Consider the following 22,824-nt stretch of genomic DNA (forward strand, 5'->3'; position numbering starts at 1 on the left):
AATAATTATCCCCTAACATTTATTGATTGATACAATAAATAGATGTAGATATATAAGTGCATAATTTGAGGGCAAATGGTTGGACCATAAACTCCAAAGCAAAGGGATCTGAACTTTGCCTTTAAAATATTAGGACACAATTGCCCCATATGTACTTCTGCTGCCTTTCTATTCATCCAAAAATGACTCTTTTTTCATGTCTTGAAAACCCTACACTTTTTCTGTACCTTCCCCCTATCAAATCTTAGGTACATATATACATACACACAGCTCATCACTTGTCTAATTCTGCCTCATTCAATCCTCAGAGACATTACTCGTGAAGTTGTGTGTCGATTTGTCACTTCTGCCAATATTTTTATTTTAACATTATTGAACTCTTATATATATATATATTGTTGTTTACGACTTTATTGGTATCCTATTATGTAGGTTATTGTCTACTCTAACTTCGTATGAGCTTTATAATTTCTTTTTGAAAATACATCTAGCTAGAGAGAGAGAGGAGGTCTTGAGGTTTTTATATAAACTACTCAAATTCCTCGTTTGCTATCAATGTGCGACGTTTGTTTACATCATTAGCTCTCCAGAATATTGTCTTGTTCCCATGGATGATACAAAAAAATGATGTGGCTTTCGACGTGATCGGTGCCTCGTCCTACGAAGTATTGTGGCATCCATCAAATTGCAATCTGCATCAATATGATTCTAAAAACAAGAAAGAAACGTCCATCACAGCGACCACAAAAATCGTTCATGGTCAGTTCAAACAATAACTATCTTTTAAAGACTGTTCTTGTAGTCCCATCGAAATATAAAATAGATTAGAACGGCTTATCACAGTCAAGTTATGGGTTCATAGATCCGTTGGTAAATCAATTCAATTTCACAACATGTCTTTTGAAAAGACACCACTAGCTGCTCTACAATCATAGCGACTATTATCCGCATGAGTAAAATAGTATTTGAAAAATCAAGTGTGATTGATTTCGACGTTAATATCTTATAACCACAAGAAAAAAAAATCAAATTTCTACAAATTCCCACCACCATAAATATCAACATCTGATTTTGTTTCACCCTCTGAATCAATAATAATATGACAACACTCAAAATTGTAGATTAATGAATATAAGAGTATTATTAGGGGTTTAATAGTTAGAGAAATGGAAAGAAGATTTGACATTTATGTGAAAAATATAAAAGTCATTTTCTAGTTAGTTCGGTGTCTGAGAAATTTGTGAATAACAATGTGGGCAATGTTACAGCCACAAACAGACATGTCAATCCTTTTTCTCACTCACTGCTCTCATTTGATTTAATGTTTCAACTTTAATTTATATTTAATAGTCCAATAAGTGGGTTTCATCAAAGCTGGGAACTGGAACACATCTTTGATCAGATCAGCTGTATCCAATCATTTACCTCCAACAACTTGTTTATTTATTCTCAATAAATACATATTTCTTTAATCAATTAACGCTCTCCATAAATGAATAATAAGTCAGTTGGGATAAATATGAATTTTCATTTAATCTTTTGCTAATATCAATAGATTCCTTGAATTTTTACTGATGAATGAATTTATTTTTTGAATATAAATAAATATTGGTTTACATGTAATTTCATCAAACTTGAGAGAGAGAGCGGTATAATTATCCAGTAATAAAAAACAAGAAAAAGCAGTCTTGTTAATATTATTTTAATTATCAAATTTTGATAATTTTTAATTTTATTTCCTGTCTTTTTAATTTAATTTGACAAGAAGCATAATAAAATTTTAAAGTATACATAAATATCGAGTGTATTTTGACAATTAATATGAATTTATTTCTTAACATCATTATATGCCTCCCCCCAACAAATATATAGATATTGCTTTTCTTTTAAAAATAAAAAATAAAATTATGTACCCCCATCGCATGTGCCCGCTTGCTAGTAATAAAATTATATCTTTGAATACATTATTTCTTGAGAAATTAAAGGGCAAAAGGCAATTTTCGTCCCACAACTATAGGTCATTTTCGTTTTAGTCCCGTAAGTTTCTAGAGTTTCAATTTGGTCCCGTAAAATTGAAAAATTCGCAATATCAGTCCAAATTTGGCCGGAAAAATTTGTGGGTCGCCGGAAAAAGTCACATGCGATGCATGTGACTTTTAAAATTGGGGATTCGATCATGATTGGTTTGAGAAGTTGATGTGGCACATATGTGGTGCATACGTGGAAATTAAAAAAAAAAAAATTGACACATCTCAAAAGAATGGCAAAGGCGGAGGACGGCTTTTGTCGGATCTTTGCACAGAGGTGATCAAAATTGATGGGACTGGTCTCAAAAGATTCGCCAGAACGAGAGACGTTCAACGATGGTCTTTCGAGCCGGTGGTTCGTTCAGACGAAGGAGAAAACGCCGGCGGAAGGTGCAGTCGCGGCAGACGACGACTGAGATCTTCAAAATGATGGATCTTTGCACCTAGTTGATGAAAATGGATGAGACTGGTCCCATTAGAACCGCAGTGAGGAGACGAATCCAATGCTACCAATCTGCAATCGTGGGTCGTCCTGTCGCCGGCGAATCGACGAGAATAATCCGCGGCGGTCAATTTCAAAGCCCAGTCGCTGTCGTGGTCGGATCGCAAAATTGGTTGAGGGGTTTTGTTCTCGTTACTATGGGTAATTGAATGGTATATGTGGTGGCTAGAAATTCCAAGTAACGGCTGCGGAATTGAAGAGAAAAGGTGGTGGCAAATGGCAGGGATTTCACAACTTTGATTTCCCATCAGTTTTTTTTTTTTTTAATTTCCAAGTATGCGCCACATATGCGCCACATCAGCTTCTCCAGCCAATCAGAATCGAGCCCCCAATTTTAAAAGTCACATGCATCGCATGTGACTTTTTCCGGCGAGCCACAAAATTTTCCGGCCAAATTTGGACTGAAATTGTGAATTTTTCAGTTTTACGGGACCAAATTGAAACCCTAGAAATTTACGGGACTAAAACGAAAATGGCCTATAGCTGTGGGACGAAAATTGTCTTTTGCCCGAAATTAAATTTCCCAGAACTTTGCTACAAGAAAAAATCCCATTGGAAGAAATGCCAAGATTTGCAGTTCCAAGCAACTTGTGGAAATCAGCTATCTGATTAAGACCCATGTCTACAAGATATTATACCATACAGATTCCTATAATATAATACATGCAGACCCACATGTGCAAAAAAAGTTTTGAGTATATGAAGAAAGAAATATCACTGTTGATGATAGATATATAGACTAATAATATAAATATAGTATTTGATTCCCAAAATCTCAATCATCATGCAATTTGTGTGATTGCTTTTGATCATTTCAAGAAGCATCTTTGCATATCTATATATATATATATATATATATATATTATGTATATACATTGAATGAAATGCAACAAGTATTGGTGGATCATATAATTTGATTTGTCTGAATAATGTACAATTCATCAGTCATGTCCTGGTAGGTGTATATAATGCTTTCAACCCATCAACTTCATATCACATTTGTGGTTTTTGAGGAGTGGGGTGGTGATGAGTGTCGGGACCGTGGAGTTCGACCCAACGTTATATTAGATTTAATAATTGTGGATCTAAAAAAAAATTATTAGGGTAGAATGTAATTTCACGATATTTTACCGACATTCTTGTACTAATAGTGGATGTGTGTAATATACAAGAATATACCATATAGAAACCGATCTCAAACAACTGTAGACAATGTCATAGATCACATAATTTTTTGTGTCTCGAGCTTACTTTCTTTCTATATACCAGTGGGGCTTGGGGGGGTTGGATCTCTTGTCTTGCATGGAAGCTCAACATGGCAAGTGGACTTAGGAATATGATTCTTGTAAGACTTTGAGTGAAACTTTTAGTTTTCTTGTCAATTTATTACCTTCAAGTTTCAACTATGACATAATATTATGATCTGTTTGGTTGGTTTAAAAGTCTTATTAGATGAGCATGATGTGATTTAGGTAGAAATGGGGACCCTCAAACAAGATTGGAGTTATCCTCATTGGATCAATGTCTGTATATTTCACATAGATCAAAACGAAAAACGACAACAACAAGAGAAGCCCAGAAAAGGAACAAATTCATGGAACACAGATTGCATAACCTCTGATGAAAGATCAGTAGCTGAAAATGCTTAACTGTCCGGGATATGATTATCAGTTACTCAAGTTTTTTCATTAGTCTGATGAATTTGCATATCAAAGTGAGACAACTTTTGTGCATGATAGCAAGAAATAAATAGCCATGGATGCATGCTTGAATAGCAGTACACAGACACCAAGCAAATGGATACAAACGATAGGCGTCGTTCATAAGTTATAACAAAGTATAAAGAGAGGCAACGGCAACTACTACTTATTAAACGAAATTGAGAAAAGTATGTACATAATTTTATTAGTAGAACTCAAAGCATTTAAGAAATCCTGACTTTTGCGATGTGTGAAATCTTGTTCCATTCGTCTCCAGTTTTCCTCTTGTAAAGTTGATGCAGCAGTGGACAGTTGTGGATGCGCAGTTTACCTAACGGTGACTTTTGGAGGAGAAGAGGCGGCAGCGCCTTCAGCTTGGTGCAGTCTGACACTTTCAAGCACCTGAGACGGGGCATGAGCTTGAAATTCTCATCAGAGATTTCTCTTTCATTGCTGATCACATTCCATACTTCCCAACTCTGCATTTTCGAAATCTTCAGTTTCTTCAGCTTTGGGAATGCAGTTTTTGCTTCTGATGATGATGCTGGTCCGCCTTCGCCGTTCATCGTGTCGTTGTCGTTTACATCGAGCCCCAAGAACTCAAGGCCAAGAAACTTTACAGTGTTCATGCCCTCCAAGTGGAGTGTTAGGAGCGATGGCAATCTTCCCAAAGGAGGCAAATATGTGCAGTTTTGACAGTCTTGCAGAAAAAGCTTTTGCAGGTTGGTTAGTGTCATGAACCAGCTAGGGAATGTAGTGCCTCTGTATGAACTGATTTGCAAAGATTGCAGATTTTCGTTCAAATGAAGAGCTTCAATCACCTCATGTTGGCTGCCTGTTTGAACTGCAGGGCTGAAGTCCATCTGCAACTCAGAAAGATGGTTCTTGTTCTGCAGGTCAGCCGTCTTGGCCTCGTCGGCATTTGCAGCATGTCCCAGCCCTTCGATCCTCAGACATCCGCGGAGGTTGTTGAGGTTGTTTAAATCTTCTAGCCCGCACGTTGCGCCTCCTCTGTCATTCCCTCGAACGATGATGAATTTGCTCAGTGTGTGAAGTGATTTCAAGTTGCCTATCCCTTTCGGCAATGTCTTGAGACTGTCGGTACGATCGATCTCAAGATGCCTCAGGTTGATTAGCTTCCCAATATGTCGAGGTAGTTTCCTCAGATGGTCGCAGGCAGAAAGTTTCAGTGTTTGCAGATTGTACAGATCACACAGGTTTGCTGGCAACTCCCAAAATGGATTGTGGGATAAGTTGAGGTACTTCAAGCTGATCAGGTTCCCAATTTCTTTTGGAAGCTCACCTATTCTGTTGCGGCTCAAATCCAGCGCCCTGACGCGGGCTAAACGACGCAGCAATTCAGGTTCAACTCTGTCAAGTTGGCTAACAATAGGTGGAGAATCATGGAAAGATTGAACCCAAAATGTGAAGAACTTTTCTACATTCGGAATGTTAGGGAAACGAGCATCTTCTGAACGTATCAAGGTAACATGACGGGCCCTTTTGTGGGATAACTCCATTTTTCGTTCCAAATCGTTGTTAACTTCAATCACACAGCATTCGTTCTTGGTTAGATACTGAGCAAAATCATGGACCATATCATGCATTTTTACACTTAAAATTCTTTTGTCATCCTTATCTTTCTGCAGGTCTTGGAAAAAAGACCTCATGGCCAGGTTCTGCAGGTACTCCTGACCTATTGCCTCCATCTCCACCATCTCAGTAGAACTAAGATAGCCTTGTGCCATCCAGAGTCTGATCAAATTGTTCACCTCTATGACATGATCTTTAGGAAATATGGCACAAAATGAGAAACAACGTTTCATCGTTGAGGGCAGATCGTAGTAGCTCAACATCAGAGGAGGAAAAAGGCCTTCTGCTTCTTCCAACTCCCAGAACTCACTACTCAAGACATCATGCCAGTCTTTTGATGAGTTCTTGAATCGCATGAGACTGCCGATAGTCTTGAGAGTAAGAGGTAAGCCCTTGCACTTATCAGATATCTTCCTCCCGACTCCCTCCAATTCTGCACAGTCCTCTGCCTTTCTCTCAAAAAACGCAATCCTCTTGAATAAAGACCACGAGTCATCACCCGATAACTGCCCTAAAGGAAGGTTATATCTGCTTCCCATAACTTTTGCAACCCTCTCATTTCTGGTGGTGACTAGAATTGCACTTCCAGCTGCACCAGTGCTGAGAGAGTTCAAAAGCTGCTCCCATTTCCTAAAATCGTCCGTCCAAACATCATCAAGAACAAGGAGAAACTTCTTCCCTTGTACATGGTTCCTAATCTTTCGTGTTATGGTCTCGAGTTCAAATAAGTATGGGGCACTTCCTTCAACATCTTCCAAAATGGCTTTGGCAATTCGGACCTCATCAAAAGGCTCCGACACACACACCCACATTCGTCTCTCGAAATGCTCAATCACAGCACTACAATTGTAAACTACTTGTGCTAGCGTCGTCTTACCAATGCCCCCCATGCCCACTATAGAAACTACATTAAGCCCCTGTTCTTGATGGCTGCTTGACAACAACTCGCTTACTAGAGTATTCTTATCAATGTCTCTACCTTGTACATCTGGCACGACGATGAAAGACGTAGTTTTAGGCCTATCAGGGGATCCCATTATAACATTGAATTTATACCTATCTTTCTCAGTGGCAATAACGTCGAGTCTTTCATTGATGTCTTTAATCTTGAGAGCTATATCACGACGAAGGGAGACTCTATTGCAACCGAGACAAGGTAAAGTAACGAGGGAGCATACCTTTTTAGTAGGAGAAGAATGACTTCCAGGGCCTTCAATCTCTGCCTTCAGGTTTGCTGTTATCCACTGAGACAAAACATCCTCGGTGTCATAGGAAACATCCTTGAGCTTTTCGAGCCAAACTTTGACTGATTCTTCCTTCACCTGTCTCTTCTCAGCATCAACAAGAACGGCCTTAATGGACTCAAATGCACTTTTGAGTTTCTTGACTTCTTTTCCAACCCCAGATACTAATCTCACCTGCCGCCTGATCTGTTGTTCCATGATTGTCGCCACCTGGGTGAGGATTACAGTTATTACTGCATCAGACATGGGTGTAAATGGCAATAGACTGAATAGGAGAAACTGAATTTGGACAAAGATTGTAGAAAGAATAGTTACAAATTGGTTGGTGGATTGAAAGAAAAATGGTAATAACACTATATATTGTGCTTGGGACAAGATAATATTACATGAAAAAATTTGCTAGGAAAAGGTTGGAAAGTGGCTGTGCAGTCATGTGGGTCCTAAATCTTAAAGGAAATTGCAGAAGACATAAAGGAGGTGACTTTCAATAACGCGTTACAGAGACTTTGTCAAAAATTAAGAAGTTTCAGACAACTTCCCTTGGTTGTCACAGGAAACAACAACTCGTTGACTTGACCTTTGGGTCTGTGAATATTGTTGTTTAGTTTATTGCAATTTGGCTGCAAACACAAGGCAAAGAAAACAAAGGATCAACCAGACTACATAAGTAGAAAACAAAACTAAATACAATGTATTATTGATCTTGCTGAGACATTCTTGGATGCCTATTATTATACAATGCAATTTCTGGGTCTCCTAGAAATGCCAACTTTTGTACATTTCCTTCTACAAAAAACAAAAAATCAATCTTTATGCAATAATTTCTGTATGTGCAAACAAATTCTCTAAGACTAGATCCTGCAGGTTCTCAGCTGAGTACTTGGTGTACTTGTGCAGAATGAGCCTTATTTCAGGGTTACTACTAAACTTTTCAAGGAAGTTTTTATAGGCTGGAACCAACTTCTCGCACATGGAAACACGAAGATCGTCCCTGAGTTGCAGATCCGGTATTGTCCAAACAGAATGGAGGAGCTGAATGTCTTCAAATGCAGCATTAAAGGCCTTTAGCCTCCTTCTAATTGCAGTTTTCGAGGGCCGGGATCTGAAACACCGAGTAATGTACAAGCCAGGTTCCTCAAAACAAGTCAAGAACTTGCTGCAAGTAGATGACTGATAATTTATCATCGCTAATTTAACATTCTCATTTAACTTCTTGAGATAAGAATCACCAATCATCTCTTGTAACTCATTTGATCCTTCAATTCTTTGCACGATGTAACGAACGTTGTTCATGATGAACAACTGGCGCAAAGAGGGATCTTGGAAGAACTCAGATTTCTTCTTTAGATTCCTTTGTAAAACCACGATGATCAAGATCAGATGAAGCTCAAGAAAACTATGGTTGTGGGAATCCATCAAATCCCCTCGAGGAATGATCAGATCACCAAAATCCAACGATGGGGTTGACTTGATCAAGCTTGTGAGCAGCCTCCTGTTTCTCACAATGAGATCAATCTGCTTCATCACATACTCTGTCAACTCATGAACTTCTCCTCTATAGTCAGAAACATCAGAAATTCCACGAAGCACAGCATCTTCAAAATCATGTAGCATTTTCCCTACATCATTCTCAATCCTGGACAGCGTTTCCGCGCATATGTTTCTGATCTCTTCCCCTGCCACAGAGATGAAAAGGGCATCAACGCTCGGCATAACCCAAACAAATGCATCGTAAACGCCTAAAACCGTCTCCATCCTATCATAAGGCTGATTACTCGTACTCATTTCTTCAGCAAAGGTAAATAGATCAACAGCAAAATCATGAACAGTTCCCACAAAACACTCATCCTTCGCAGCATTATCCCCAAGACCGTCAAATATCTGCTCACACAACTGCTTCTCCCTTCGAAACAAGATTTTAACACAAATCTTGGAGACTTGAATCCACAACTCCATTTTCACCTTCAACATATCCCACTCACACCTTCTTGTGCTACAACCTGTGCTCAGCTCCTCAAAACGAAGCCGTTTCAACTGAGACTGAAGAAAAGATTTCCTCAGACTCTTGTACACCTTAATGCATTCCCCAAGTCTCCCGCTACTGTTCATTCTTTCAGCTATATTTCTCAGATACATAACCACATCAATATTTGGGGGTTCAGAGACCACATAATCTTCATACCTGAACACGTAGGCTGTGCTATCATTCACCGAGCTCCATTCCATGGTGGAACTCGGCCCGGCTTGATACTCCGATTGTCTGCTCAAAACTGCGATGAACTCGCGCTTGAGTCGAGCCAGGGCTGTCGACATCAGCTCGTTCGACCCCCTTACATTATCCGACTGCTGGAGTCTGTCGACGGCCTGCATGTACTGCCCTATTTCACGGCGGCCGCAATCAAAGATGAGCTCGTGAGAAGGGCGGGAGCTCCATTGAGAAATCGTGTCAACGGCGGATTGCTGGGACAGCGATGATCCCATCACAGTTTGGAAAGTGGTGACTATAGTTTTGAGCATGGAATCCGGCAGGATATGGGAATCTTAACGTTGTTACAGTTTTCGACAATCTTGAAGATGTTTGTTGACAAGAATTCGTCCACTTTGAAGGCTTGCTGAAAATTCAGCCTCCATTCCAACACTCTCTCCGAACATCACTTATAATAAACTAATAACGATTTCAAGAAGTTAAACAGTCCGAGTGTTAGTAAAACGCGTTAAGAAGACATCCCAGTTCTCTAAGACAACACGAGATAAACACGTCTCTGGAGAGAGAGGTTCCAATCAACTACTTACATTGATTGATTGACTCCGAAAATACTTATATATATACAATACTTAGTCAACCTATATAAGTGTAATATATGATTTTTTTTTCCTTAATTATATATCTACAATATTACACGTTAAGTGTATCTTGTCATATAATTGGTTCACGTGTGGCCAAACTCGACTTGAATTAGAATTTTTTCAAGTAAATAATATTGGCTATAATTAAATAGATATGACAGACGTTCTAAAAATAAAAATCAATACATAATTAAAAATAAAATAAATGATAAACATGACAAGATTGATAGTAAAAGATGACACGAACCGTTTCACCATTGCACCAATTTTTTGATGAAGTAAAAACTGTCTTTCATGATATAAAAAACACTAACTTATTCAATTTATCAAAATTTATATTAATTAATAAATTATTAATTTTCTTTCTTTCTATTTATTAATGTTATATACTGATTAATATATTTTACTCTTATTTATAATATATTTAAAAGCGTGAAAATTTTTTATTTTATTATATACACGTAGAAACGACATGCCACAATAGCTAGTTTTCAAAATTCAAACCCATAATTCATTGGGTTGGGCTTGGCCTATTGTTTTTGATTGGGCCATTCTTATTTCTAAATCCGAGCCCATATACATCTGAACAAAACTCGCTCTTCTTTCTTTGCCCCTTCATTTTTCTATCACTCTGTATATGTGATATATTTGTTCATCTCAATCTTATTTTTCTAATAAATAATTAAATAGGGACATATAAATAATTTCATAAATAGGAAGGGAATTGTTTAAGTCTGCATTTAAAAATTATAAATACTAACTTAAACGTCAAATTGCCCGTAACATAATAATATCTCATTATCGAGATAGAATTAAATTTACATTACCTATTTTGCCCGACACCCCATTCATTTTCGATATTTTGATTTTTTTTTATGATATTAAATAATTATACTTTTTATCTAAACGATCTTATTCGCGTTTCGATTCTAACTGGTCGTCAATGCAAATGGCATTAACCACTCTCAAAATGTCTTGTTATGTCAATATATTATTTTAAATTAATATAATATAATCAACAATTACATTTACACCTCCAATTTATAATTTATTTACATAAATTATTTTTTATTTTTTTTGTAATTACAAAAATTATCTATGATAATAAGAAAATAGAGGTAGTTTATGTCACATTGTTGATGTTTTCTGAAGGTATGTATGTATAATTTTTTAAAAAAAGTAAAAATAATTTGCATATACGATGTTGATGAATCCGATCAATATATGTATAATTTTTTTAAAAGTAAACGTAATTTATACAAATAAATCATAGATAAAAATATATAAGTATAATTATCTCTAATATAATTTAAGGGGATAACTGCATTTTTTGTCCTTAAATATAGTAACTAATACGATTTTGGTTCTCAAATAATTTAAAATTGTAATTTTTAGTCCTCAAACTTTAATTTTTTGGCACTTTTGATCCTTCCATTAATTTTTTCTTCCATTTTGCCGTGTTTTTCAAGTTGTAATTCAATGCACCCATTTTTCTTAAAACATCAAAAGAGAATAAACAAAAAAGAATGAATAAATTTAAGTAACAAATTTTCTAAATAATCTTAACAAAAAATTATAAATAAATTTTAGAAAAATTATTGCTTAAATTTATTTTTTTTATTTATTCTCTTTTGAAATTCGAAAAACAACACAAAATGGGAGAAATTTTCGTTAAGTTTAACGGAAAAGATAAAAAATTAAAATTATAACCTTAAATTATATGAAAATTAAAATTTCATTAGCGAGTGTATTTGAAGAAAAGAAATGCATTTGTCCCATAATTGAGACAAGACACACAATAAATTGCAACACATCGTAGTTAAAAAATAGAAAAACACATGATTTGAGATCCATCCACTCAAATTTCCTTTTCAACATCGTGAAGGTTAACGGCGGCTAACGTTGACCCACTATTTTAATACACACCAAACCCATATAGAGGTAAGCAGTGAATCTTTTTAACTGCAGCAAACGCCTACAGTCGTCATTACATGTGCTTTCCTGATCAGGACATCTCCAGTCCACAGTGAGGGGCCCACTCTTTATTATTTTAGGTTAAATAAATGTGTATTGGTGGGCCCTGTGTTGTCTCCGCATTTCTCACATTTTCTCAGGCTATATTAATTGGGAATAAGTGGGTCCGCCGCAATTGATGTTTGATGTGCCTGCATTTCTCTAATTTCATTATATTTTTAACGCTAAATTACAATTAGCTCCCTAATCATTCATATAATTATAAAGTTACACTGTCTCTTCTAAAGTTTATTGTATTTACACGTAACCATTTGTAGTTTGAAAAATTACACATAATGATCCCGAATCCGTCTTCATTCAATAACTAAAGTCGTGCATTAATAAAATTTACGAAATTTCTTGATAACACAAAAAGAAAATTTCATTTTTACCCCTAATTTGACTTATTTTAATTTTTTTCTGAAATTTTTATGTGGACTAAGTGGATTATTTGTTTGCAATTTTTCAAAATTGTCCACCCATCTTGTTCGATTATTTTGTCAATTTTTTATTCTGGCAAAAATACACCAAGGGCAAAGTGAACAAATTCAGGACTCCATCCAATAATTATATAATTTTATCAAACATTACGTCTGTATCAGTAATTTTTCAAATAACGAATAACTATATATAATTATGTCAAATTTCAAAGGAGCTCGTTGTAATTTACCATATTTAAATGAAATTTTGGTGCAAGAAATATTTTGTGGTGGTTAAATTATTTCACATTGAGATAATCATAGTGAATTTAAAGAGTGTTTGTCTAAATTTATTTAAATTATTTTATAAGCCCGTATATCTAAAATTTATATTTATCTGTAAACTCTCAATAAAATACAATGAGAAATTATGTTGCTCAACATGATCCAACGCTACATGGCATTAAAGTACATAAATATGGCTATAGAATAAGGTTCCTGGACCGTGGCATGGACCACTTCAGGGCCAAGGTGCACCACAAAGTTTTCTCAATTCGTTAACTACCTCAATTGATTGACTACCCACCAATCATATTATGAATTTATTTTATCAATAAATAATACATTTTTGGTTAAATTCTAACAAACATGATATAAATATTAAGAGATTATCAATACCTTTGATTTTAATAGTCGTTCAATAATTAGTCAAATCCATTTTTTCATTATGTCAAATTTTTGAAAAAGATCTCGTTGTAATTTATCGCATATTTTGGTGGTCACTAATTACCCTAAGAAACTCACCCCTTTCTACAAGCACGACTTTTTTGTACATGCGACGAAGAGTATACGTTATTTTGTCTTTGTGACAGAACTGGGATATAACCGGCCTTATATAAATATATCATTTTTTTTATTAAACTTTCCACTATTAATTCACAATGTCAGTCTCATAGACATCCCTAGGTATATGTAATTAATATATTGAAAGCAAAGTGGTGATTGAATATTGATATAGACAGATATTTTATATTAGTTGCAGATGAGAAATTTCAATAGTTTATAAATTTAAATACATTATTTTCTTAATGAGATATCTTTTTTTATAATAAAATCGTGAGACTCATACAAAGTCAGTGCAGACAATACGTCTCACGACACCAATTCAGTTGTAAATTACTTCAAACATCAACCTCCAATTGAAAATTTTAATGCTTGCAACTGGTCATTTAAAATCACTTAATAGTTTTGGTCAAATTTGTGCCAAAATGGATAATGATATTATATTAAGATATTATGAATAATGAATGATATTAAAATAATAAGTTTACATAACATAAGATGAAAATATACATACATTTATTATAACTTCACTCCATAACTTCATATTTATTGGGTTAATTACATGTACACCACATAATCTATGATCAATTTACATAAATTACTCATATATTTTAAATAATTATACATACACCCATAAAAATATTAATATTACTTACACAAATGATTTATATTTAAAAAAAATTACACTCACACCGTAAAATCATCAACATCTTCGACTTTTTATTAATTTATTAAAAAAGAATAATAATGAGAATAATAGTTAGGGGCATGCACTCTCATGCTCATCAACATCATTATTATTTGATTTATGGGGGACAATAAACACTGTTAACTACTCAAATTAAAGGTACCCCCACCCCACCCCACCCCACCCCACCAGCCAAGCTACGTACTTATGCTTAACTTGATCTCTTTGTTAAGACAAAAAATTACCTCTAAACTTCAACATGCTAAACTTTGTTCTATCAATCAATCAATCATTATTCTCTTTACAACAAACCAACTTTGCGTGCTTCAAAATTTGACTTGTCTCGTAAAACAGACAACCCTCCAATCCATCAACATGTCCTTTCTATATTTACATTTTGGTCCTTGCCCTTTTTTTGTTTTTTGGTTTTTTTTTGAATGATCGTCCTTTCTCTCGTGTTGAAATTAAACTTTTGGTGTACCAACTTTTATGATATTTTTTTAGGAATAATTAAATCAACACTCCACAACTTATCTACATATATTTTGAAAAATAACACATACATTCATTAAAAATATCGACATTATTTAAATAAACTACACATACACTTTCCAGAAATATCAACATAATTCATAAGCTATACTGATTTTTTACTGTTAAGAATAATTTATGTAGTTGTACAAAAATGAGAATAATGTATATAAGAAAATTATAAATCAAGAAGTATAAATGTAATTATTCCTATTTTTTATAGTCACTTTTCGATTATAAAAATGTCGGTCTCTTTCAGAAAGATAAGTGTAGTCATATAATTCAATATTTAGTGGTACCATGTTGTCAATATGTGGACTCGAGAAAGATTAGTTTGTCGGAGCTTAATCTATTGGCTACAATGTGAAGTACGGTATTAATCTATAGTAATACTATATACAATACATCAACTTGTAATTGACTTTTGTTGTGTGTGGATCAATTGATCGTATGTAAAAATTTTAAATTCATAACAATAAATTCATCAAATTTATTATGGTAAATTCATGCCACGTAAGATTTCAAGTTCTTGAAGTTGTAGTTGTAGTTATAAATTACTCATCCTTGAGTAATAAAAATTTACGCAAATACCCTTTAAAATATATTATACTAACACCCCTAAATAGGTGTATCTACAATTTTATAAAAAATAAAGAATATTTGTGTGTTTAAATTAAACTCAAGGGACGTCAATATAATTTTCTCCGTAATAAAAAGCAACGCCACTCTGAATTCTTTTCCGGGATTTCAAAGGAGAGAGGGTAATATGCAAATACCTACAACTCTAGGGGCTACATATGGTAATAAGCCATAACTTAATTTGAGTGATTAAACAAACATCCGTCTCAACGCAGAAAGCTGAGCCTCAGCGTCATCCATCTTCATAAGAGTTCGCTCAAGAAAGCCAAGCGTTGTTCGGCATTAATCACATACACTTGTTCGCCGTTACTCCTCTGCCTTCAAGAAATCCTTCAGAAATACTCACTTCGTCTTCGATATCCGTTCAGTAAAAAATGGCAGCAGAATTCTCCAAAGCAGTTGAACTTGGCCTCAAGCTCTCCAAACGAATCTACTACGGCAAGAACGCACCAACAGTCTCCTTGGCGCCGCCGCGTGGGGCGGAGATGACGGCCGAGACGGAGAGTTACCTACCGACCGCGGTTATGGTGTACGCTGAGATAAATGAGCCGGGGGTGGTGGATAATCCTGATGTTCCGAGCTACCAGCCGTATGTTCACGGCAGGTGCGACCCGCCGGTGTTGATTCCGTTGCACATGCATGGGGTGGAGCTGGAGGTGGATTGCTATTTGGACACGGCTTTCGTAACCGTCAGCGGCGCGTGGAGAGTACACTGTGTCGCTGCGAGTAGGAGTTGTGACTGCCGCATTGCTGTGCCGATGGGCGAACAGGTCAGCTGTGAATATTTCTTCTTTAATTTATTGGGGTGGGTTTTGCTGAGATTTTATTATTACAGAAGGGAATCCGATAATGTGAATGATGTGTTAAAAGAAATTCTGTAATACTGCAAAAATTGCTTAGAAAATGTTGATGATTTAAGAATAGTGGCTGGAAAAGATTTTGTTGATCTTTTTTTATGTATGTATATATGGTGTTAACTAATACTCTTGCACATGATATTAACAGATAGTTAAGGGTTCTGCAAAACAACTAATCTTTCATAAAATAATTGCCTGAAATTAAATTAAACAACATCACTTAATGATTCTACCACATAGTTTTACGGGAAAAAAATTATTTAAAGTAGAATTAAATCTTTTATACTAATTTATATATCCCACATGTATAGCATCATCAAAATGAATGTTTATGTTCTTATCTTGGGACGTTCACAAATAATCTCTAATTCCCTAAAATACAAAATCTTTTTCGAAAAATACTATCTAACGTTTTGACCACTAGTTTAACTGAAAACCATTGGAAATATTCCAGTCTTAAATTTTTATGTGAAAACCCATGAGGGTTTACAATTGAGAAATTTAATATGAGATGGATAGAGCTTTTTTCTGTTACTTGTTCATTTATGTGTTAAATGAATATGCTGTAAATGAGCATCACCAGCGTTTTTGCAATGCCAGGGGAGATGGGAAAAGATTTTTTATCACACATCCGTTCACACTTATATCACACTTTTGCCGTTCATTTTCAATTATGATCTAATTTAATCATATATTTTAATTTACAAAAGAACACGTGAGGCCACGATAAAACATCCACACTATAACAAATATCTAATGTGCGACACATAAAAAAAACTCGTATTAGCTGGTACTTTTGTTGGTCTCCTTGTCTTTATGCGGACAACAGGCAATTTACACAATGCTATGACAGGGACTGCGTTCCTTATAGAATTTATAGAAAGACAAAATCTCTTTCGGCTTCTTTTCTTCTCTGGTTGATTTGCTAATAAATGTCTGGACTCTGAAGGGATCTGGAGCTAGTTAATGGACTTAGAACTGTTTGGCTAGTTTGCTTTACGATACTAAGTGGCTTTGAACTCTGATTTGCTTGTTAATGGGCTAGTTATCCATGTTAACTGGTAAATAGAGGTCAAACAAATGCTTTAACCACGGAGAAATACTTTTGAAGTGTGCTCCTGAGGTTAAAGGTTAACATGCTAATTTTAATTTTTTTTTGCGATGAAATAAAGTTTCAAATGCGAGTTGGATCATAAGATAATTGGTTTAGAAGATAAATATGGCCTCCATGTTGTTGGCAATGGGATGGTATGAAACACCTATTCAAAGACTATTATACATTCTGAATGACTTAGGAGCCGACCAAATTCAACTTTGGATAGTGTTTGTTCTATTATCTTTGAGATCAACTTTGATCTTCATGGTATCAGCTCCATTGCTCTTTTGCTAACTTACTCCAAATCCCTCTTGCACGAGTAGTACGCTAGTGCAACTAACTCCGGTGGATAAGCTGTTGTAAACGATATTGCCTTCATAGGTTGGCTTTGTATTGGTTGTGCTTAATACTAGCATTATGTTACTTAAACATGCACAAACTTTTTACTGCAACTTTGATGTTTTCACTGTTCATTGAGCATTATTTGGCTAACAGGGTTCAGTTCTAGGTGTAGAAGTTGAAAGCCCTTTCAAGTCATACTCTACACAATTGATTTCATTGGAAGCTACAGGAGATGCGGTCAAAGCAGCAAGCAGTAAAGATGGATTCCTGATAAAAGGCCAGATATACACACTAAGGGTTCCCCAGGCAACTGTCGTTTCCACGGAATTTTTCAATTATTTTGTTCCTCAAATATCTTCCGTGCATGCTCATGATATTATATTTGTTTCTATTTTGCAGGTAGATGGCGGAACAATGCTATCAATTAAAGTCAGTTGGTCCCAGAAGTTGTTCTATCAAGATGGGCAATTTTGCCTTGACGTGCCTTTTGTTTTTCCTTCATACGTCCTTCCTATGGTGAAGAACTTAGTTAAAAAGGAAAAGATTTTAGTGAATGTGAATTCTGGAATTGGAAATGAACTCTTGTTTGAAAGTGCTAGTCATCCTTTGCAGGTATTCACATTTGTGTATCTATTCTTTGGCAAGAATCTTAGAACCATCATCTTAACTCATCCTTCTATGATAGAGAATAGGACAAGAAGGCTCAAAAACTGGATTTTCTTATGAGAGAGAAGTTTCAATGTGGTCCACGAATGACTTTAATTTTTCATACAATGTAAGATCTATGTGCTCTTTACTTTCTCTCATATATACATCTGCTCTAGTTGTCATGCTAAGCAACAGGTCCTTGAGCATGGTCGGTCGTCTTCCAATAAAGAAAAGTGCAGGGAGCTGTTATTCACCTAGTAATTATCTCACTGTCTCTGATACATGCTTTGTAATGAACTCTCCAGATTTCTTCAAGTGAAATTGTTGGCGGTCTGCTGTTGCAGTCTCCATCTTTGGATGATTATGATCAGAGGGAGATGTTTTGCTTTTATCTATACCCAGGGAAATGGATAAGTAGTAAGGTAATCCAGGAGTCTACTTCTTTGTTAATCCTTCCCCCTGATATCTAAAAGTCACAAGGACAAGTTACATTTTTGGTCTTTTTGTAAATGTATAAATCTTGACTTCTTGATTTGCATCATAGCTTCTTGTATTCATTATTTTAGCTGTCTTATCTAGGAGTATGCTCTAACAAGGTGTGCATTTCTTTCTGCGCAATGTCCAGAAAAAACATTTCATGATTCCACTTAATAAAGATATTTCAGAAAACAAATTTACCTTCAGAAGCTGTGCTTGTCTAACCTCGTTATTTAAAATGTTACATTATCTATACACGCTTTACCTCCTTATTCGTTAGCTTTTACATACTAAAGGCTTTTTAGAATGGATCAATAGTTAAATTCAGAGAAGTTAAGTTTTTGGTAAAATCTCCATAAACATTTTTCTTTTCTTAATGTTTGTGGTCCTTCCTCCTTCAACGTATTCAGGTTACTATTTTATGTTTTGGTGGCTTTGATATCCTCTGTGCTGGTTATTATATTTGACTATTCTTTTCTACAGGTTTTCAGAAAAGAAGTGGCGTTTTTAGTTGATATAAGCGCAAGCATGCAGGGAAGTCCGCTTGAGAATGTTAAAACAGCGCTTGTAGCTGCTCTTTTAAAGCTCAATCCTGTAGATACTTTCAACGTTATAGCTTTCAATGGAAGTTCTTTATTATTTTCTCCATCTTTGGTACCAGCAACTAAGGAGCACATTGGAAAAGTTTCTGAATGGATTCAGACCAAATTTATAGCTGAGGGTGGCACAAACATCTCTGCTCCTCTGGACCAGGTATTTTAGAAAACCACAATCTAGTGATCCTTGAATTTGTGGTTAATGGTAATTTTGGTTCAAAAGTTTTGGCCTGCTTAATGATAAAATGTCAATGAGGCGATGAAGTTTAAATAATTGCCCATACTGCAAGCACGTAATGTCAAGTTTTCCTGTTTGGCTTGGTAAGGAATGGATTGTGGCAGTAGTTGGAGGCTTCTTTTTAAGAATATTTTGTGATTGGTTGAGTTCTGCTCCCTCACACATTCCCAAGGAACTTTTATTGCATATATCGTCATGCAGATACTGCTTGGAAACATATGTAAATCTTTGTGATGTTTTAGTCGACATGCAAGAAGTGTAAAGCTAGTTTGATTATAACATGAACTACATATTAATGCAGGAATCAAATGGTGAAATATGATTCATCTTTTCTATTTATTACATACATCACTTTCTGTAATTTGCTTATGTTAGGCTATCAACATGTTCTCAAAAACTGTTGATGTACTTCCCATAATTTTTCTCATTACTGATGGAGCCGTTGAAGATGAAAAAGACATTTGTGATGCAATGAGAGGCCACCTCATGAAGGGAGGGTTGACCAGTCCACGAATTTGCACGTTTGGCATAGGTTAGGTGTTTGCTCCTGTATTAATCTCCTTGTTTGTCCATTGAATTGGAAGTTATGGTGCTCCCTTTTTTCTATTTGGTACTGCATGTGTTTTTGACTGTTGACATCAAGTCTGCCTTATGATATCAGGTTCTTACTGCAATCATTACTTCCTGCAAATGCTTGCACAAATCGGGAGGGGCTATTTTGATGCTGCTTTTGATATAGGTTGGGCTTTATGGTCCATTTCCGTGGACAGATAATTTGTTTGTCTCTTCATGATATCACCATATTTAATTTGGTTGAAGCTCATCTTTAGAAATTTGTGATACTTCTAAGTATTAAATGAACACTTGGATTCATCCTCTCTTCAAACACATGAGATGGCATACCTGATATGCAACTTCTGTTTTAGTTTCTCTTTTAACCATCTGAAATGCATTATATAAGAGCTGTCAGCTTCATTGCGGAGAAATTTCCAGTTATGAAGCTACAATTTCAAACTTTCCAAAAATAGTACCTCACATTGATTTCATCAGTTGTAATACCCAGCAATATGAAGTTTCAAAATGTGAATATTTTTGGTTGGGAACTTTGTAGAGAAGAAAATACATAAGCTGTTAGCTACATGTTGGATTAATGTTTTATGTGCCACTTGACTATGGAGCCTTCAGGAAAGATCCCGGTCCTAATGTTTCAGTACCTCTGATTTTTATTCCAATGTTCCTTTTGCCAGGGTCAATCAACTCGCGAATGGGAAGATTAATTAGTAAAGCATCATCAGTCGTACTTGCAGATATAACCGTTGATGCTTTGAAACATCTTGATTCCCTTGAGGTATGATGAATTCCGAATATAGTCCTGACTCATCCCTGTCATCATGAGGAGAAAATAAGATTTGGTGTTTATTCCCCTTTCATGGAAAATCATAGTATTCACTTTTCATTAATTAATCAGTGAATTTTTTTTATTTCTCTAAGCTAATTATTTCCAGAATTTTCTTATTCTCTTGATTACATTCCTTATGGGATACCCCTTTTCATTTTTAATCTGTGTTCTTCACTGCAGATTTATCCGTTTCATATTCCAGACCTGTCGGCTGGATGTCCATTGGTTATATCAGGAAGATATTGTGGAAACTTTCCTGACCGAGTTGAAGTTGGTGGCACCTTAGCTGATTCAAGCAATTTTGAGATAAATGTGAAAGTGCAAAGTGCAAAAAATATACCTATTGACAGAGTAAGGTTTCACCTTCTTAACAAGAAGTTATATTTGGAAAATTAATGGAAGTTGACAAATGCTCTGAAGTGCACTTGGAATTTCTCATTGCAAGTTCTTTTCTTTCAGTTGAAACCTGTTTTAACTTTTACTTGAGGATCATGGCTGAGTAAACTTAAAACAGCACAAAATCTCTTTCACATACCACTCTACTTGCTTCCAATGACAGGTACTTGCAAGGAGACAAATTAATGCACTTACAGCCCATGCATGGTTTTCCGGAAGCAAACAACTGGAGGAAAAGGTTTGTTGTCTCTCGGTTTGAAGGGAATTACATGATGAAGTAACCGATGTTGCTTTCTTTCTAGATCAAACTACCACAATTATTCTGAATTTGTAAATCCTATGGACACAACACTCTAGGCTGACAGCTCTCAGATATGGTAAATATTAGAATTCTTTCTTGATCAGTGCTGCATTGCTGGGCACATTAATTTTCTCGAGCTTGTGTAAGATGTTCATGTTCGCCACAATTTTCAAATGTGTGCTAGGCTACATTACTGATGGAAAGTTCACTAGACCAGAAATCATACTAATGCTTTCTTTGATGCTCCCGATCTATCTCAGTTGTGTGAATCTTAGTGACCAGAATTGTTCCATACCTGCAGGCCACAAAACTAAGCCTGCTTACAGGGGTGCCTTCTGAGTATACGATCATGATTCTAATTGAGACTGATAAAACGAAGTTATCTTCCAAGTCAAAAACAGCAGAAGAGGTGAGTCTACTGGCACTTAATTACATAAATTTTCCTGCAGACTATGTAGTTTCTTATCTATATGGGCTCTAGTTTCTTTATAATTTGAAGTCTGCGTTAGAATTCACTTGTATTCCAGAACCAATCTGTTAGGTGGTTAACCATTTCTAAGCCGTCTCCATGAACTTAGACAATTCTTGAAACTGCAGAAAACGCCTGACCTTAAAGGGCAGAAGATAGTATTCCTGCGGGGACTGGGCATTGGCTTTGGCAGTGTCCAGGCCACAGCTGAAAACCGACCTCCTGAACATGCCGAGCCTAAGCTATACGAAACTTCAGAAAAGATATTTAAAGCAGCCTCAGATTTTTGTGGGAGAGTGGTGGATTGCTGTTGCTGCATGTGTTTCATTCAGTTCTGCAACCGGCTCAACGACCAATGTGCAGTTGCTCTTACTCAGCTCTGTACAGCTCTCGCATGTTTCGGGTGCATGGAGGTGTGTTGTGATATCTGTACTGGTGATTAGATGCATCTGATAGGATTCAAGACTCACTGCAAAATTCATGTACATAACAAGAGCTGCTTCCAACTGTTTGCACAATGACACAGTTGTGTAGTTATTATTATGCTTCAAAACAAATGGAACTGTTTGCGGTACGTAGACTGGTTTACTTTCTTCCAAGAAACTGGAAAATACATGGAAACTAGTAGCTTTGTGCATCATACAAATTGTATATAGATTGCTAGTACAAACGATTGATTGAGTATATGAATGATCGACACAAAACACTAATACGTCAACTCAAAATGAGGAGTCAAGCAAATATAAAGAAACATAAAAATTGCACTTTTGAGAATATTTTGAAAATTTATTAAAACGTAAGATTAAATATGTCAAAATTTTCAAATTTTGAAAATCCCGTAAGAGCGTTCCACTCCATCCTAGGTCTAAAAGTGTAATTTCTTCCCAAGAATTAACAAATTAAAATGAATGGTAGATAATAATATTTTTAAATAAATACTCACATATTTGATGATGTCT

General features: G+C 35.6%; 3 protein-coding genes across 4 annotated transcripts; 1 reads left to right on the top strand and 2 right to left on the bottom strand.

Moving 5' to 3' along the window:
• Nucleotides 1-4,326: 4,326 nt before the first annotated feature.
• LOC105157815 (disease resistance protein RGA2) lies at nucleotides 4,327-7,600 on the bottom strand. Its single transcript, XM_011074298.3, has one exon. It carries the CDS (start codon nucleotides 7,310-7,312, stop codon nucleotides 4,454-4,456), a length of 2,859 nt encoding a protein of 952 aa, XP_011072600.1. The 5' UTR covers nucleotides 7,313-7,600; the 3' UTR covers nucleotides 4,327-4,453.
• Nucleotides 7,601-7,734: 134 nt separating this feature from the next.
• LOC105157858 (exocyst complex component EXO70A1) lies at nucleotides 7,735-9,754 on the bottom strand. Its single transcript, XM_020692826.2, has one exon. It carries the CDS (start codon nucleotides 9,581-9,583, stop codon nucleotides 7,877-7,879), a length of 1,707 nt encoding a protein of 568 aa, XP_020548485.2. The 5' UTR covers nucleotides 9,584-9,754; the 3' UTR covers nucleotides 7,735-7,876.
• A 5,488-nt stretch (nucleotides 9,755-15,242) lies between these two features.
• On the top strand, nucleotides 15,243-22,439 carry LOC105157816 (uncharacterized). 2 transcript variants are annotated; one of them, XM_011074299.3, is made up of 13 exons: nucleotides 15,243-15,816; nucleotides 17,495-17,647; nucleotides 17,741-17,953; nucleotides 18,027-18,116; nucleotides 18,295-18,411; nucleotides 18,950-19,219; nucleotides 19,676-19,832; nucleotides 19,962-20,039; nucleotides 20,548-20,648; nucleotides 20,880-21,050; nucleotides 21,259-21,333; nucleotides 21,698-21,805; nucleotides 21,994-22,439. In XM_011074299.3, exons 1-13 carry the CDS (start codon nucleotides 15,421-15,423, stop codon nucleotides 22,306-22,308), a joined length of 2,244 nt encoding a protein of 747 aa, XP_011072601.2. In that variant the 5' UTR covers nucleotides 15,243-15,420; the 3' UTR covers nucleotides 22,309-22,439. The 2 variants fall into 2 exon arrangements, with proteins under 2 accessions (XP_011072601.2, XP_088735273.1); XM_088879147.1 differs by lacking the exon at nucleotides 18,027-18,116.
• Nucleotides 22,440-22,824: the final 385 nt, after the last annotated feature.

Source organism: Sesamum indicum, linkage group LG3 (assembly GCF_026168435.1).
Source record: "Sesamum indicum cultivar Baizhima isolate 11 linkage group LG3, ASM2616843v1, whole genome shotgun sequence".
In the NCBI taxonomy this organism is placed as follows: domain Eukaryota; kingdom Viridiplantae; phylum Streptophyta; class Magnoliopsida; order Lamiales; family Pedaliaceae; genus Sesamum; species Sesamum indicum.